Here is a 14,413-nt window from a genome sequence, read left to right on the forward strand (position 1 = left end):
TCAATATATATATATATTTATAGTATATATAATAATAATAATCATAATAAATGTATATTAATAATATGTTTAATAGTTTTTCTGTTTTTTTTTAATATTTAAACTGTTACTTTTTACATACATACTCTTGTGTTTCTGTGTGTGTTGTAGTAATTTTTGTCTGTTTATTGTTTTTGTTTTAGGAAATTTTGAAATGAAAAGCTTTTTTCTTTGGTTGTTGTCATTTGTAAGCATTACCTGATTAAGTCTGTTTAAACGTTTTGTTCGGTTTTACTGTCCCTGCTGCTGCGGCTGCTTTCCAGTTTATTTCAAAGAGTATGTATTGATTATTGCACAGGATCTTTTTAAGTTCCATCCCAATGTCCTTTTCAATTTTGCTATCGTGTTAGTTTGCTCTTGTCTCAGTTAGTTTTACAGTTGGGTTTTAGTTTCAGTTTTTTTTTATAGTTTTCCTTTTATTTTAATTTTATTTATATATAATGATTGGCGGAGGATATTTCATTTAATAACTGTGCTTTTGTTGTTTGGTTATTAGTTGAAGATTGTTTGTGTGTTGCTCTTAGTAAACCTAGCGGCCTCTGGCCCATCGCAGTAACGCATCCGCCAGCACATCGAGATGGGCCTTCGTCTGGAAAATAAAGGAAAACAGCAAGAATTTAATAAATATGTCAGTAAAACACAGAATTAGAATTAGAACAGAACTAGAACAGAACTAGAACAGAACTAGAACAGAACTACAATAGAACTAGAACAGAACTAGAACAGAACTAGAACAGAACTAGAACAGAACTAGAACAGAACTAGAACAGAACTAGAACAGAACTAGAACAGAACTAGAACAGAACTAGAACAGAACTAGAACAGAACTAGAACAGAACTAGAACAGAACTAGAACAGAACTAGAACAGAACTAGAACAGAACTAGAACAGAACTAGAACAGAACTAGAACAGAACTAGAACAGAACTAGAACAGAACTAGAACAGAACTAGAACAGAACTAGAACAGAACTAGAACAGAACTAGAACAGAACTAGAACAGAACTAGAACAGAACTAGAACAGAACTAGAACAGAACTAGAACAGAACTAGAACAGAACTAGAACAGAACTAGAACAGAACTAGAACAGAACTAGAACAGAACTAGAACAGAACTAGAACAGAACTAGAACAGAACTAGAACAGAACTAGAACAGAACTAGAACAGAACAGAACTAGAACAGAACTAGAACAGAACTAGAACAGAACTAGAACAGAACTAGAACAGAACTAGAACAGAACTAGAACAGAACTAGAACAGAACTAGAACAGAACTAGAACAGAACTAGAACAGAACTAGAACAGAACTAGAACAGAACTAGAACAGAACTAGAACAGAACTAGAACAGAACTAGAACAGAACTAGAACAGAACTAGAACAGAACTAGAACAGAACTAGAACAGAACTAGAACAGAACTAGAACAGAACTAGAACAGAACTAGAACAGAACTAGAACAGAACTAGAACAGAACTAGAACAGAACTAGAACAGAACTAGAACAGAACTAGAACAGAACTAGAACAGAACTAGAACAGAACTAGAACAGAACTAGAACAGAACTAGAACAGAACTAGAACAGAACTAGAACAGAACTAGAACAGAACTAGAACAGAACTAGAACAGAACTAGAACAGAACTAGAACAGAACTAGAACAGAACTAGAACAGAACTAGAACAGAACTAGAACAGAACTAGAACAGAACTAGAACAGAACTAGAACAGAACTAGAACAGAACAGAACTAGAACAGAACTAGAACAGAACTAGAACAGAACTAGAACAGAACTAGAACAGAACTAGAACAGAACTAGAACAGAACTAGAACAGAACTAGAACAGAACTAGAACAGAACTAGAACAGAACTAGAACAGAACTAGAACAGAACTAGAACAGAACTAGAACAGAACTAGAACAGAACTAGAACAGAACTAGAACAGAACTAGAACAGAACTAGAACAGAACTAGAACAGAACTAGAACAGAACTAGAACAGAACTAGAACAGAACTAGAACAGAACTAGAACAGAACTAGAACAGAACTAGAACAGAACTAGAACAGAACTAGAACAGAACTAGAACAGAACTAGAACAGAACTAGAACAGAACTAGAACAGAACTAGAACAGAACTAGAACAGAACTAGAACAGAACTAGAACAGAACTAGAACAGAACTAGAACAGAACTAGAACCCAACTAGAACCCAACTAGAACAGAACTAGAACCTGAAATAAAACCTGATGTAGGACCTGAACTAGAAACTGAACAAGAGCCTTAAATACGACCTGATATAAAACCTGATGTAGAACTTGAGGTAGAACCTGAAGTAGAAGCTGAAATAGAACCCGAAGTAGAAACTGAAACAGAACCTGAAGTAGAAACTGAATAAGAAACTTATGTAGAACCTGAACTATAAACTGAACTAGAACCTGAACTAGAACCTGAACAAGAAACTTATGTAGAACCTGAACTATAAACTGAAACAGAACCTGAACTAAAATCTAAACATGAAACTGATGTGAAACCTGAAGTAGAACCTGAAGTAGAACCTGAACTAGAATCTGAACTAGAACCTGAACTAGAACTAGAAGCTGAACTAGAACTTGAATTAGAACATTAATTAGAACCTGAAGTAGAATCTGAACTAGAACCTGAACTACAATCTGAACTACAATCTGAACTATAACTTGAACTAGAACCTGAAATAGAACCTGAACTAGAACTTAGTGTAGAACCTGAACCTGAACCTGAACTAGAACTAGAATATGAACTAGAACCTTAACTAGAACCTGAAATAGAACCTGAACTAGAACCTGAACTGGAATCTGAACTAGAACCTGAACCTGAACTAGAACCTGAACTGGAATCTGAACTAGAACCTGAACTAGAACCTGTACTAGAACCTGAACTAGAATCTGAACTAGCACCTGAACTAGAACCTGAACTAGAACCTGAACTTTAACCTGATGTAGAACCTGAACTAGAACCTCAACTAGAACCAGAACTAGAACTAGAATCTGAACTAGAACTAGCACCTGAACTAGAACCTGATGTAGAACCTGAACCCGAACTGGAACCTAAACTACAACTAAACTATAATATTGTGTATAAATGTATTTCATTTTAAGTTAGCTTTCACACACTTACCGTTTTGTAAAACATACACGATCTTCTGTCCTCATCCTCACCCTCAGGACAATCTATGAAACCATCGCACAGTACATGATCATCTATGCAACGATATCGTCCCTGTACATCCGGTGTCGGACATGCAAAACGCTCCATGCCATCCATAGCGGTGGGGCATTCTAAAAATATAAAGAAAAAATATAAGCAAAATTTATTAAAATATACAGGTAAAAAAGAGGAGCTATAATAAAATTTTTAAAATACTTTTAAAATAAATAAAAGAGACCTACAAAAATTGAGCTGTGAAAAAAAATTGATTGCTTTTTTATTTCAATAAAAAGAGCAAATGATAGAAAAATAAAGAAATATGTAAACATACTCTTTTGCATATAGTTAGCAGCAGTAAGTATGTAGGATTTTGCTTTATATACATGTTGTCATTGTGCTTTTGACGTCAGTCAGTCATTAAATTTGATTTGATTTTATGTCATTGTTAAAAAAATAATATAATACACATTCAGCTCTATTGCGACGTGCAAAAATAAGTGTATATAAGAAGTGTTCTTTTTTTATATCAAGAGCGAGTTTACCCAAATTGATGTCCATTGTAATTTTGCAAATAATTGCTGGAAATCCTTTTTATGATGGCAGGACTTGAAAATATTTATACGAGAGGGATTTATATTATTTAAAGCTATGTTAAAGATATGCTGAAATGCGAGATTGTGGGAAATTCCAGGTAAATTTGACTAGATTTCAGGGGAAATGAAAAAAATGCACATGAAGCTTTTTCGTGTAATAGGCAAATTATTGACCTTGAGTTATCAATACAAGCAAATGGCTACGCTACCCATTCCCGTTAGCTTTACAAAAAAAAACCTTTCTATTCTTTTAATTGTTTTAATACATTCTGCATATTAAACTTTTACACCAACAGTAATACACTGCAATTAAAACTCTATTAAATTTGATCAAGCAACTTAAAATAAACGCAGACAAAAGCTGAAATCAAACAAATTTGTTCGATAGTTTTTTTCGCCCCCCCTTAAACAACAAAAGCCATTGACGTACACCAAAAACCAAAAAAAAAACGTTAAACTGACGTAAATAGTATTAAAAGTGATGATAAGTGTATGCATGTTGAACAAATTACAAAAAAAAAAAAAACGAAAGAGAACAAAAAAAAAATCTGAAAAAAATTGTAATTAAACTTAATTAACATGGGAGTTTTTGTAAATATGTATAAATATTTTTACTTAGTTGCTGTGATTTTGTTTTGTTTTTGTTTTTTTTTTGTACAAAAGTACTTTATAATTGTAGCTATTTGTGTCCTTAAGCTGTATTCTATTGTAGGTACGTTGTCCTGACAATTAGTCATACAAAAAGTAGTTACAGTAAAATGGAGTAATTAAAATAAATGTCATAATGTTTGCACAAGGCGTAGAGAAATTTTTATTTTCATTTTCATTTTACTTTAACAGATACATAATTGAATTTGTCAAGTATATGTACCTACATATTTTGTTTAGAAATACTTGTTCTTGTGGCAGATGTTAAAGTATTACCAACTTTTTAATTGAAAAACTTTAATTAGGTTTGTTTTACGATTTGTTGTTTAAAATAAAAAAAAAGAGAAATTTAAAATAAATTATTATGATGTATTGGCAAATATACAAACATAAATAAATGTAAGATAAGAAGCGTATACTTAATATTTAATTTCAAAACAAAATAAATATTAATCATACGCACCGTATGACTTAAAAATGAGAGATTTGCATTAAATGGCGCACATTGGTTGAAGTTCATACAACGAGCGTCTAAAAATAGAAGAAGTTGTCCAATGACAATGAAACTTGGCACATAGGCATTTTTTGTTTGAATCAAGAAAAAATTGAAAAATCAAAATGATCCGCCCACTTTTACGCCCACCTCCCATACAAAGTGAAAATTAAATTTTGACCTACGGCATTGATTTTTGGCACATAGAATTTTTAAACACTCAGAATCATTTGTGTGAAATTTGAAAAATATCCGCCCACTTTTACGCCCACTTCCCATACAACTTGTATTGAAAATGTTTCATAACTCCCTTGATATTTAATGCATCAACTCAATTTTCTCAACAAATAAATATTATAATTGTAGAATGGGCTCCTGAAAATATATACCTGATCCGCCCACTTTAACGCCCATCACCCATAGAAAGAACATGAATAAATAATTTAAGCATAGTCTTTTAATAATTTTTTAACATCATTATCGTACTCCAATTTTTTGATTTGCAGCTTTGAGCGAAATCTATTTATAAATGGGTCTGAAGACAATAAACGATTATGCATTACGTCCAATTCTTCGCGAATTATGTAATCTATAGGCTCTATAGTCTTTATTCCTCGCTTCCTGAACTTCCTCGCATAGCATACCTGATACAAATAATCAATTAAAATGTAAAAAATTCAAATGAAATCATTATTATTAAAATTAAATAAATTAAAATACCGTTAATCCTGTATTATTTTATTGATTTATTTTGAAGCTTAGCTATAAATATTTTTTGAAATAAAATTCATTCGCTTATGAACTGGCCACTGGTAAAGTTGACCAAATTAAAAAGCGGTGTTTTTTTAAATAATAAAAAATAATACTAAAGAGGACAGATTAAGACTTTTATAGTCCGATTTGTCCCTTTAAACAAATAATTAAATAAAAAGTATTACCCAGCTTTGACGTTGATCGACTGGCTTGGGTTTACTTAATAATTTAAGTATAAAAAATAATAAAATAACAAAACACCCAGCAAAAGAGATAAATTTCTCCTTCCTACAACTAAAGAATTATGGCAACAACAACATGCATGAACGAAAATTCATGTTTTGTTACTTTATCACTGTATCACTTTATAGTTTTTACAGTTTTTTTTTGGAAAGGAGCAGGTAGGAGCAGCTGAATTTTTTTGTTAGCTTTTAACTGAGACATCAAGCTGTAATTTGACATCTTTCGTTAAACAGCGCTCCACAGCGCTAAAAAGATGCAGTCCACTGAATTTGATAAACATTGAAATTTTGATGTTGTTTATATTTTGTTCTACGAGATTTTTTATATGGCACTTTTTCCAACTTTTTTTAATGCATATCTCATCTATGGGAATTGGCATTTACGAAAATATACAACAAAGTCAAATGTTAAAATTACTGTGATTGTACCAAAGGATTGAATATACAGTAAATTTGCATGCCATTTTAAACAAGCGAACATATATGAACTTCAATCGTGTCTGTCCAAACAAATAATAAATATATCAGCCTAATATTACGGAATCATAATATTCAGATATCTGACAACAAAATACCAAAAAATTATCCAAATCGGCGAACATGAAAAAAATTAATTTCGGCCACTCTTCAACAAATGTGTGGCGTAGCTTTTGAACGCGCTGTTTGTTTTTAATAACTGATATGTCATTATGAAAGTTACATATCTGTCATCTATGCTCACTTACTTATTAAACATTGTAGAGTAAACAACATAGTTTTTTTTTTGCTGACGAAGCATACCGATTGCTCACCACAGCTTTCGATGAATGTGTTCCATCGGTTGCAATGTGCGAAAGATGGTTTGTGAGGTTCAGAAGTGGTGATTTTTACACAGATAGCCAGCCAAAAATGTTTGAGACCAAGAATTTGAGGCACTATTCCATGAAGATTGTTGTCAAACTCAACTGGAGATGGCAAAATCAATGGGAGCTACTCAAGCAGCAAATTTCAAAATGTTTAAGAGCAGCAGGATTCATCAAAAATAAGGAAATTGGGTAACATACGAATTGAAGAAGATTTATAACTTGCGATAACCCGAAGCTTAAGAGATCGTATGTGAAGCCCGACTAACCAATGCCAAATATCCATGACGCTAAGGTAATGCTCTGTATTTGGTGGAAGAAAAAGGATCATATCTATTATGAGCAGACAGACAGACAGACGGACATGGCTTAATCGACTCCGCTGTCTATAAGGATCAAGAATATATCGAGCCCTTAGCGCCAAATTATCGTAAGCGACATTTTCAAAATTTTTTTTTATTGCAAAAATTAAAATTTTATGGGCCGACTGATGTTTTAGCGTTCTCAGAATATCAAAGTTGTTAATAACTTCAAAATTATAGGGGGTAAGATTTTATCGTAAGTCAATGTTTACATTTTACAGTAAACGAATTTTATCGTAAGCGACACATAGAAAAAAAAGAAGGAAATAAATCTGTAAATTCTAAATGGTTAGATTGGTTTGAATGAAATTTCACATGAGCAAGTGTATGAGTAAGTTCTGAATGTGGACTCATGGGCCCAACAGGGGCGCGACCAATGGTCCTCAAAGTAGGAAACATTACATTTTTAAAATGCTCCTATTTCTTCGTTTGTGTTCCGATTTCAAAAAAATTACATAAAATCTTTTCATCAAGTGCTACAAAAGACCTAGTCGTAGCTATCAATTGTCTCTTATAGCTTAGGAGATATTCGCATTTAAAAATTAAATTTTAAAAATTTTTACCCAACCTACTCCAGTTTTTTGATAACAGCGTATCCAAATATTTTCCGATTTTCTCCAGTTTTTCTTCATTGGACTAACAACATATGTATGTCAAATAGAAAAAGAACTGTTTAAAAATAGTGACTAAGTCCAATGTTATATGCATTTGAATTGAAAAAATTTTAAAAAGCCTATTTTTCGCTAATTTTTTGGGAAAAAAAAATTTTTATACCCTACACCACCATAGTGTTTTCAAAAAAAGTATCAAAAATCTTATTACTATTTTCAAATTGTATTAAAGGGCTTTACTATAACTTTCCTTTATAAAGGAGCTGTAACGATAACGCTTAGCTTAACTTCGTACAGGGATTAGGAATAAAATCGTTTTTAGCTAACTTCCGTAGAATGGTAATACATTGATTGATACAGAGTTTAAAATTATTCAACTCTGTATCAAAATTAATTATTTACTTTGTGCCACAACAATTTTCAGACAATCTCTGTAAAATGGTAAGAGAGCTATGCGGACAAAGTTTGAATAACCTTGCAGTTATTACCTTGTATGTTAGGTGACTCAACTCCTTTTCTGACCCCTCCCATTTTGGTTACCCAGATATTCGAAATCATTATTTACACTCTGTATGAGAGGTGCTACACCCTCTAATCTAATTCCGACTATATTCAGCTAAACTTCGCACAGCAAATAAGAAATTAATTCGTAAAATAAAGTTTAAACAATTGAACAATTATAGTTCTACAGATACTCGAAATTAATTATATAATTTGTATAGGATGTGCCACGCCCACTATTCCAATCCTGAAAAATTTCAGCGAAACTGTGCAAAATTATAAAAGAGCCATTTAGACAAAGTTTGAAGAATTTTGCAATTATAGTTCAACTATTTGTTTCGATCGATGCAGAACGCTATCTCCGGGATACGTTTTGCTTTGGAACAGTGTATGCGATATTGACTTGATTCATTTTTGGCCTCAAAATATGAGCCATTATTTTGGCTCGGAATAGCTAACAATGCCCAATACGTTGAATAAATTTATATTGTACAAATGATTTAAAATAAAAGCTGAAAATTTTAAAAAATACTGCATTTTGTAAGATAAGAATTCTTAGAATTATGGAACATATACTTAATATTTAATTTAGGAAATAAATAAATATTAATCATACGTACCGAATTTTGTAAGATAATAATTCTTAGAATAATTGAACGTATACGCAATATTTAATTTGGAAAGTAATTAAATATTAATCATATGTACCGTATGATGTATAATATATTAAATCAGCGAATCGCAAGAAGAGAAATTGCAGTTTGTGAGCATGTATCGGTAAAAAATAAAAAATTCGCAACAACATCAAGCAAAGAATGAAATATTTGCAGTTTTACGCTCTATTGTTTGCAACTAAATGAGTTATTTGTATTTTTTACGCTCTTGCTGTGTGTTTTATCCTAGTTCTTTTTTAATTCTGTTCATAGTTATATCCCTAGTTCTGTTCTAGTTCTGTTCTAGTTCTGTTCTAGTTCTGTTCTAGTTCTGTTCTAGTTCTGTTCTAGTTCTGTTCTAGTTCTGTTCTAGTTCTGTTCTAGTTCTGTTCTAGTTCTGTTCTAGTTCTGTTCTAGTTCTGTTCTAGTTCTGTTCTAGTTCTGTTCTAGTTCTGTTCTAGTTCTGTTCTAGTTCTGTTCTAGTTCTGTTCTAGTTCTGTTCTAGTTCTGTTCTAGTTCTGTTCTAGTTCTGTTCTAGTTCTGTTCTAGTTCTGTTCTAGTTCTGTTCTAGTTCTGTTCTAGTTCTGTTCTAGTTCTGTTCTAGTTCTGTTCTAGTTCTGTTCTAGTTCTGTTCTAGTTCTGTTCTAGTTCTGTTCTAGTTCTGTTCTAGTTCTGTTCTAGTTCTGTTCTAGTTCTGTTCTAGTTCTGTTCTAGTTCTGTTCTAGTTCTGTTCTAGTTCTGTTCTAGTTCTGTTCTAGTTCTGTTCTAGTTCTGTTCTAGTTCTGTTCTAGTTCTGTTCTAGTTCTGTTCTAGTTCTGTTCTAGTTCTGTTCTAGTTCTGTTCTAGTTCTGTTCTAGTTCTGTTCTAGTTCTGTTCTAGTTCTGTTCTAGTTCTGTTCTAGTTCTGTTCTAGTTCTGTTCTAGTTCTGTTCTAGTTCTGTTCTAGTTCTGTTCTAGTTCTGTTCTAGTTCTGTTCTAGTTCTGTTCTAGTTCTGTTCTAGTTCTGTTCTAGTTCTGTTCTAGTTCTGTTCTAGTTCTGTTCTAGTTCTGTTCTAGTTCTGTTCTAGTTCTGTTCTAGTTCTGTTCTAGTTCTGTTCTAGTTCTGTTCTAGTTCTGTTCTAGTTCTGTTCTAGTTCTGTTCTAGTTCTGTTCTAGTTCTGTTCTAGTTCTGTTCTAGTTCTGTTCTAGTTCTGTTCTAGTTCTGTTCTAGTTCTGTTCTAGTTCTGTTCTAGTTCTGTTCTAGTTCTGTTCTAGTTCTGTTCTAGTTCTGTTCTAGTTCTGTTCTAGTTCTGTTCTAGTTCTGTTCTAGTTCTGTTCTAGTTCTGTTCTAGTTCTGTTCTAGTTCTGTTCTAGTTCTGTTCTAGTTCTGTTCTAGTTCTGTTCTAGTTCTGTTCTAGTTCTGTTCTAGTTCTGTTCTAGTTCTGTTCTAGTTCTGTTCTAATTCTGTTTCTAGTCCTAGGTTTTTCCTAGTTCTGTTCCGGTTTTGTTCGTTCTTCTTTCTAAGAATTGATCTAAATATTCGCATTACAAATATGTCCTCCTTCTATGAATTTGCTTTGTATTTTTCTAATATTGTTGTCAAATTCAAAAATATAGTATCAATATTTGAAATTCATCTTTGTATATACATGTATGTATGTATATTATTGTTTAACATTTAGTGCTGTTAGTTTTCCCATGAAGTTTAAAAATAGTTTTGTGACGCTTTAGTAAATTTAAAGCATTTTTAGCTTTATTTCTATGGTTGAAATATTTTATTTGTGAATATATTTTTCCCATATTCATTCACATAAAAATTGTTGTTAAACCATTCATTTGGTCTTTCATTCAACACCAGTACCACCTTCATCATGGTTGTAGGTTTCCTGACTTTGCTTTAACTTTTAAGCTTTTTGGTTGTGTTATTTTTATTTTTTTTTCAAAATTTTCTATAGTTTATGGGAAAATTTTGTGTGTGTGTTTGTTCTTTTTTTTAGTTTCTTTGCTATTTTAGATTCTTTTTTTTCTTCTTTATTTTTGCTATATATAAATACGAGTATAAATAAATTTTGTGTATGTTTTTGAAATAGAATGTACATAAAAATAAATCACATTTAAAGGACATTAAGGCGCCTTTGGTTTTTGATATTGTAGTATACTTTGAAACTAGTAAATATTGTAAAAGTTGATAGAATTTTTAAATCATAGTTAGATATGAAATAAACAATTTAATAAAGCTTACACAATTTGAATGAAATTCAAAAATACTAAAAATTTAAATCAATCATACGCCCACATGTACTTATACAAATTCCAAATAAAATCAATCATACGAATGGTGTTTATTTTCAATTCAAATAAAGAGTAAATATTATTTTGGAAAATTAATACAAAATAAAACATTGAAATATTAAAACTTTGCCCAACAATTCTTCACAGTTCCCAAAAAATACACTCCCACATTTAGTTTAAATTAAAATTTTCTATGGAAAACCCCGTCCAGTTGTTTGTACATAAATTTAAACCTTTTTTATTTATAAATTTCCAAAAAAAAAGTTTTAAAGTTCATTGGCTTTTTGTACAAAATTTATATTTTTTGCTCCCATTTTTCCTATTTTCTGCTGTTTGTAGTTCAGTTCTAGTTTTTATCTCTCACACACCCACTTAGTTTTCCAAAAACTCACACACACAGACTCTAGAATATTGTTGTTTTATTTGCAGTATATATTTTTTGTTTTCGAAATGACATCTATATGGCATTTTCAGGCATGCATATGCATGCATTTTATGTATTATTATTGCATGTTACATTTTATGGTTGTCCATTTGATAATGGCTCTTTTTATTTACTCTGTGTTTTTTGGGTGTGTGTGGGTTTACACTCAAATACATTTCATATGGAGCAGCATTTAAAATGTGTGAATGAATTTTTAATGGCCTTTACGCTACAATCAAATGTTTGTATATTTAGTGGTCGCTGCTAAGGATTTTCAAGGGATTGTTTGTTAGTCGACAATTGATTAAATGAAAATTTGAAATTTTTTGTTTAATTGAAATGCAACACATATAGATTGTAATAGAACAGAATTAGGAAGAGAACTAGAAAATAACTTTGAACATATCTAGGAACTGAACAAGGAACAGACCTAATAACAGAAATAGGAACAGAACTAGCAACAGAACTAGGAACTGAACAAAGAACAGAAGTACGAACAGAACTAGAACAGAACTAGAACAGAACTAGAACAGAACTGGAACAGAACTAGAACATAACTAGAACAGAACTAGAACAGAACTAGAACAGAACTAGAACAGAACTAGAACAGAACTAGAACAGAACTAGAACAGAACTAGAACAGAACTAGAACAGAACTAGAACAGAACTAGAACAGAACTAGAACAGAACTAGAACAGAACTAGAACAGAACTAGAACAGAACTAAAACAGAACTAGAACAGAACTAGAACAGAACTAGAACAGAACTAGAACAGAACTAGAACAGAACTAGAACAGAACTAGAACAGAACTAGAACAGAACTAGAACAGAACTAGAACAGAACTAAAACAGAACTAGAACAGAACTAGAACAGAACTAGAACAGAACTAGAACAGAACTAGAACAGAACTAGAACAGAACTAGAACAGAACTAGAACAGAACTAGAACAGAACTAGAACAGAACTAGAACAGAACTAGAACAGAACTAGAACAGAACTAGAACAGAACTAGAACAGAACTAGAACAGAACTAGAACAGAACTAGAACAGAACTAGAACAGAACTAGAACAGAACTAGAACAGAACTAGAACAGAACTAGAACAGAACTAGAACAGAACTAGAACAGAACTAGAACAGAACTAGAACAGAACTAGAACAGAACTAGAACAGAACTAGAACAGAACTAGAACAGAACTAGAACAGAACTAGAACAGAACTAAGAACAGAACTAGAACAGACCTAAGAACAGAACAAGGAACAGAAGTATGAATATACCTAGAAACAGAACTAGCAACGCAGCTAGGAACAGAACTAGAACTAATTTCGCAGGCGCTACGAACAAAGTCCCCAATGAACAAAGTCCCCAAACCGCAAATGAACTAAACCAAAAAATTTGGGGCTTAATTCATTATGAATTAAAACCCAAAAGTTCTAATGCAAAAAAACTTTTCTGAGCGAATTAAAACTAAATTTCGAACAGCTGGGGTAGATTCTGGTTCTGTGAAACGGTGAAATGAAAAGTTTTTTCATAGTTTCATAGAGTTTCTGATTCTCGTTTAGTGAAAAACTGATAAATAAATTCAAATGTTTTCATATGAAAAGAACAAGTGGAATGAAAAATCTATAAAAAACGGGAATCGCATTTGTGTAATTGTGAAATGATAATATAAAAAGTTCTTATGAAAATAAAAATGAAAGTTTTTTTTTCATTTCACCGTTTCACAGAGAAAGCTATTTTTAATGTTTTTATGTTGGCACATCAAAATAATCATAAAATTCAAAAAGTACTTTTTGATACTTTTTCGTGTTTTAGGGAAATTAACCAAATTTTGTTATAGTTTCGAAAAATTATTGTTATTTTGTTATGTATATCATGTAGAAATAAGTAGTAAAAACATAATGAAAACATTAATATACCAGTAAAAATAAAAAAGTACTTTTTTGGTACTTTATAGATTTTAAGCAAATTTATTATTTTCTTAAGAAAATTTGAAAATTTAAAACGTTTTTACGCTGAGAAATCCAAAAAATCATTAAATTAAAAATGTACTTATTTGGTACTTTTTGTGTTTCACAGAATTTCTGACAAATTCCTCAGTTTTCCTTAAAGTTTTACGATTTATTTTATTTTAATTTTAATTTAAAAATCCCAAAAATAAAAAAAAAATAAAAATGTTTGGCTTAAAAATTAAAAAGTACCTTCTTGGTACCTTTTTGTATTTTAAAATAATGAAGTAAATAATATACATATTATTAAAAATACAATAATTCATACATTTTGCACTAAAAATCAAAAAGTACTTTTTTGGTACTTTTTTTTTTTGTTAGTCAAAAATTTATTTTTTTCCTTAAAACTTATTATTTTCCATCTTTTTAAGTGAAATGTTAAAAAATCGCATATTTTTCTATAAAAATATAAAAGTACCTTTTTGGTACTTTTTTTGATTTATAGAAAAATTAAGTAGATAATGTATTTTTTCTTAAAATATTAGTATTTGCTATACTTTTTAGGGAAAATATACAAATTTACATCAAAATCAAAAAGTACCTTTTTGGTACTTTTTTATATTTTAAGAGAATTTGTTAAAAAGAATTAAATTTTCTCAAAATATTACGATTTCTTAAAGAAATTAAACACTAGATAGCAAATTTTAGCAAATTTATTATTTTTTTTAAGAAATTAAAAAAGTACGTTTTTTGTGCTTTTTGTGTTTCAGGGAATTTTCTTACTTTATTTCTTATTAAACTAATGAAATTAGAAAAATTCAGACTACACAAATCTGACACTGTGCCCTGGTTACATCAAATGT

General features: G+C 30.9%; 1 protein-coding gene across 1 annotated transcript in view; it reads right to left on the reverse strand.

Moving 5' to 3' along the window:
- Positions 1-202: 202 nt before the first annotated feature.
- jeb (jelly belly) overlaps positions 203-14,413 on the reverse strand; it is a 123,200-nt gene continuing 108,989 nt past the window's right edge. The window contains exons 2-3 of the mRNA XM_065512226.1: positions 3,181-3,341; positions 203-628 (exon numbers count right to left, since the gene is read on the reverse strand). Of these exons, the coding sequence (XP_065368298.1) occupies positions 569-628; positions 3,181-3,341 (221 nt within the window). The 3' untranslated portion in view covers positions 203-568. The remainder of the gene's footprint in view (positions 629-3,180; positions 3,342-14,413) is intronic.

Source organism: Calliphora vicina, chromosome 5, assembly GCF_958450345.1.
Source record: "Calliphora vicina chromosome 5, idCalVici1.1, whole genome shotgun sequence".
Taxonomy (NCBI): Eukaryota; Metazoa; Arthropoda; class Insecta; order Diptera; family Calliphoridae; genus Calliphora; species Calliphora vicina.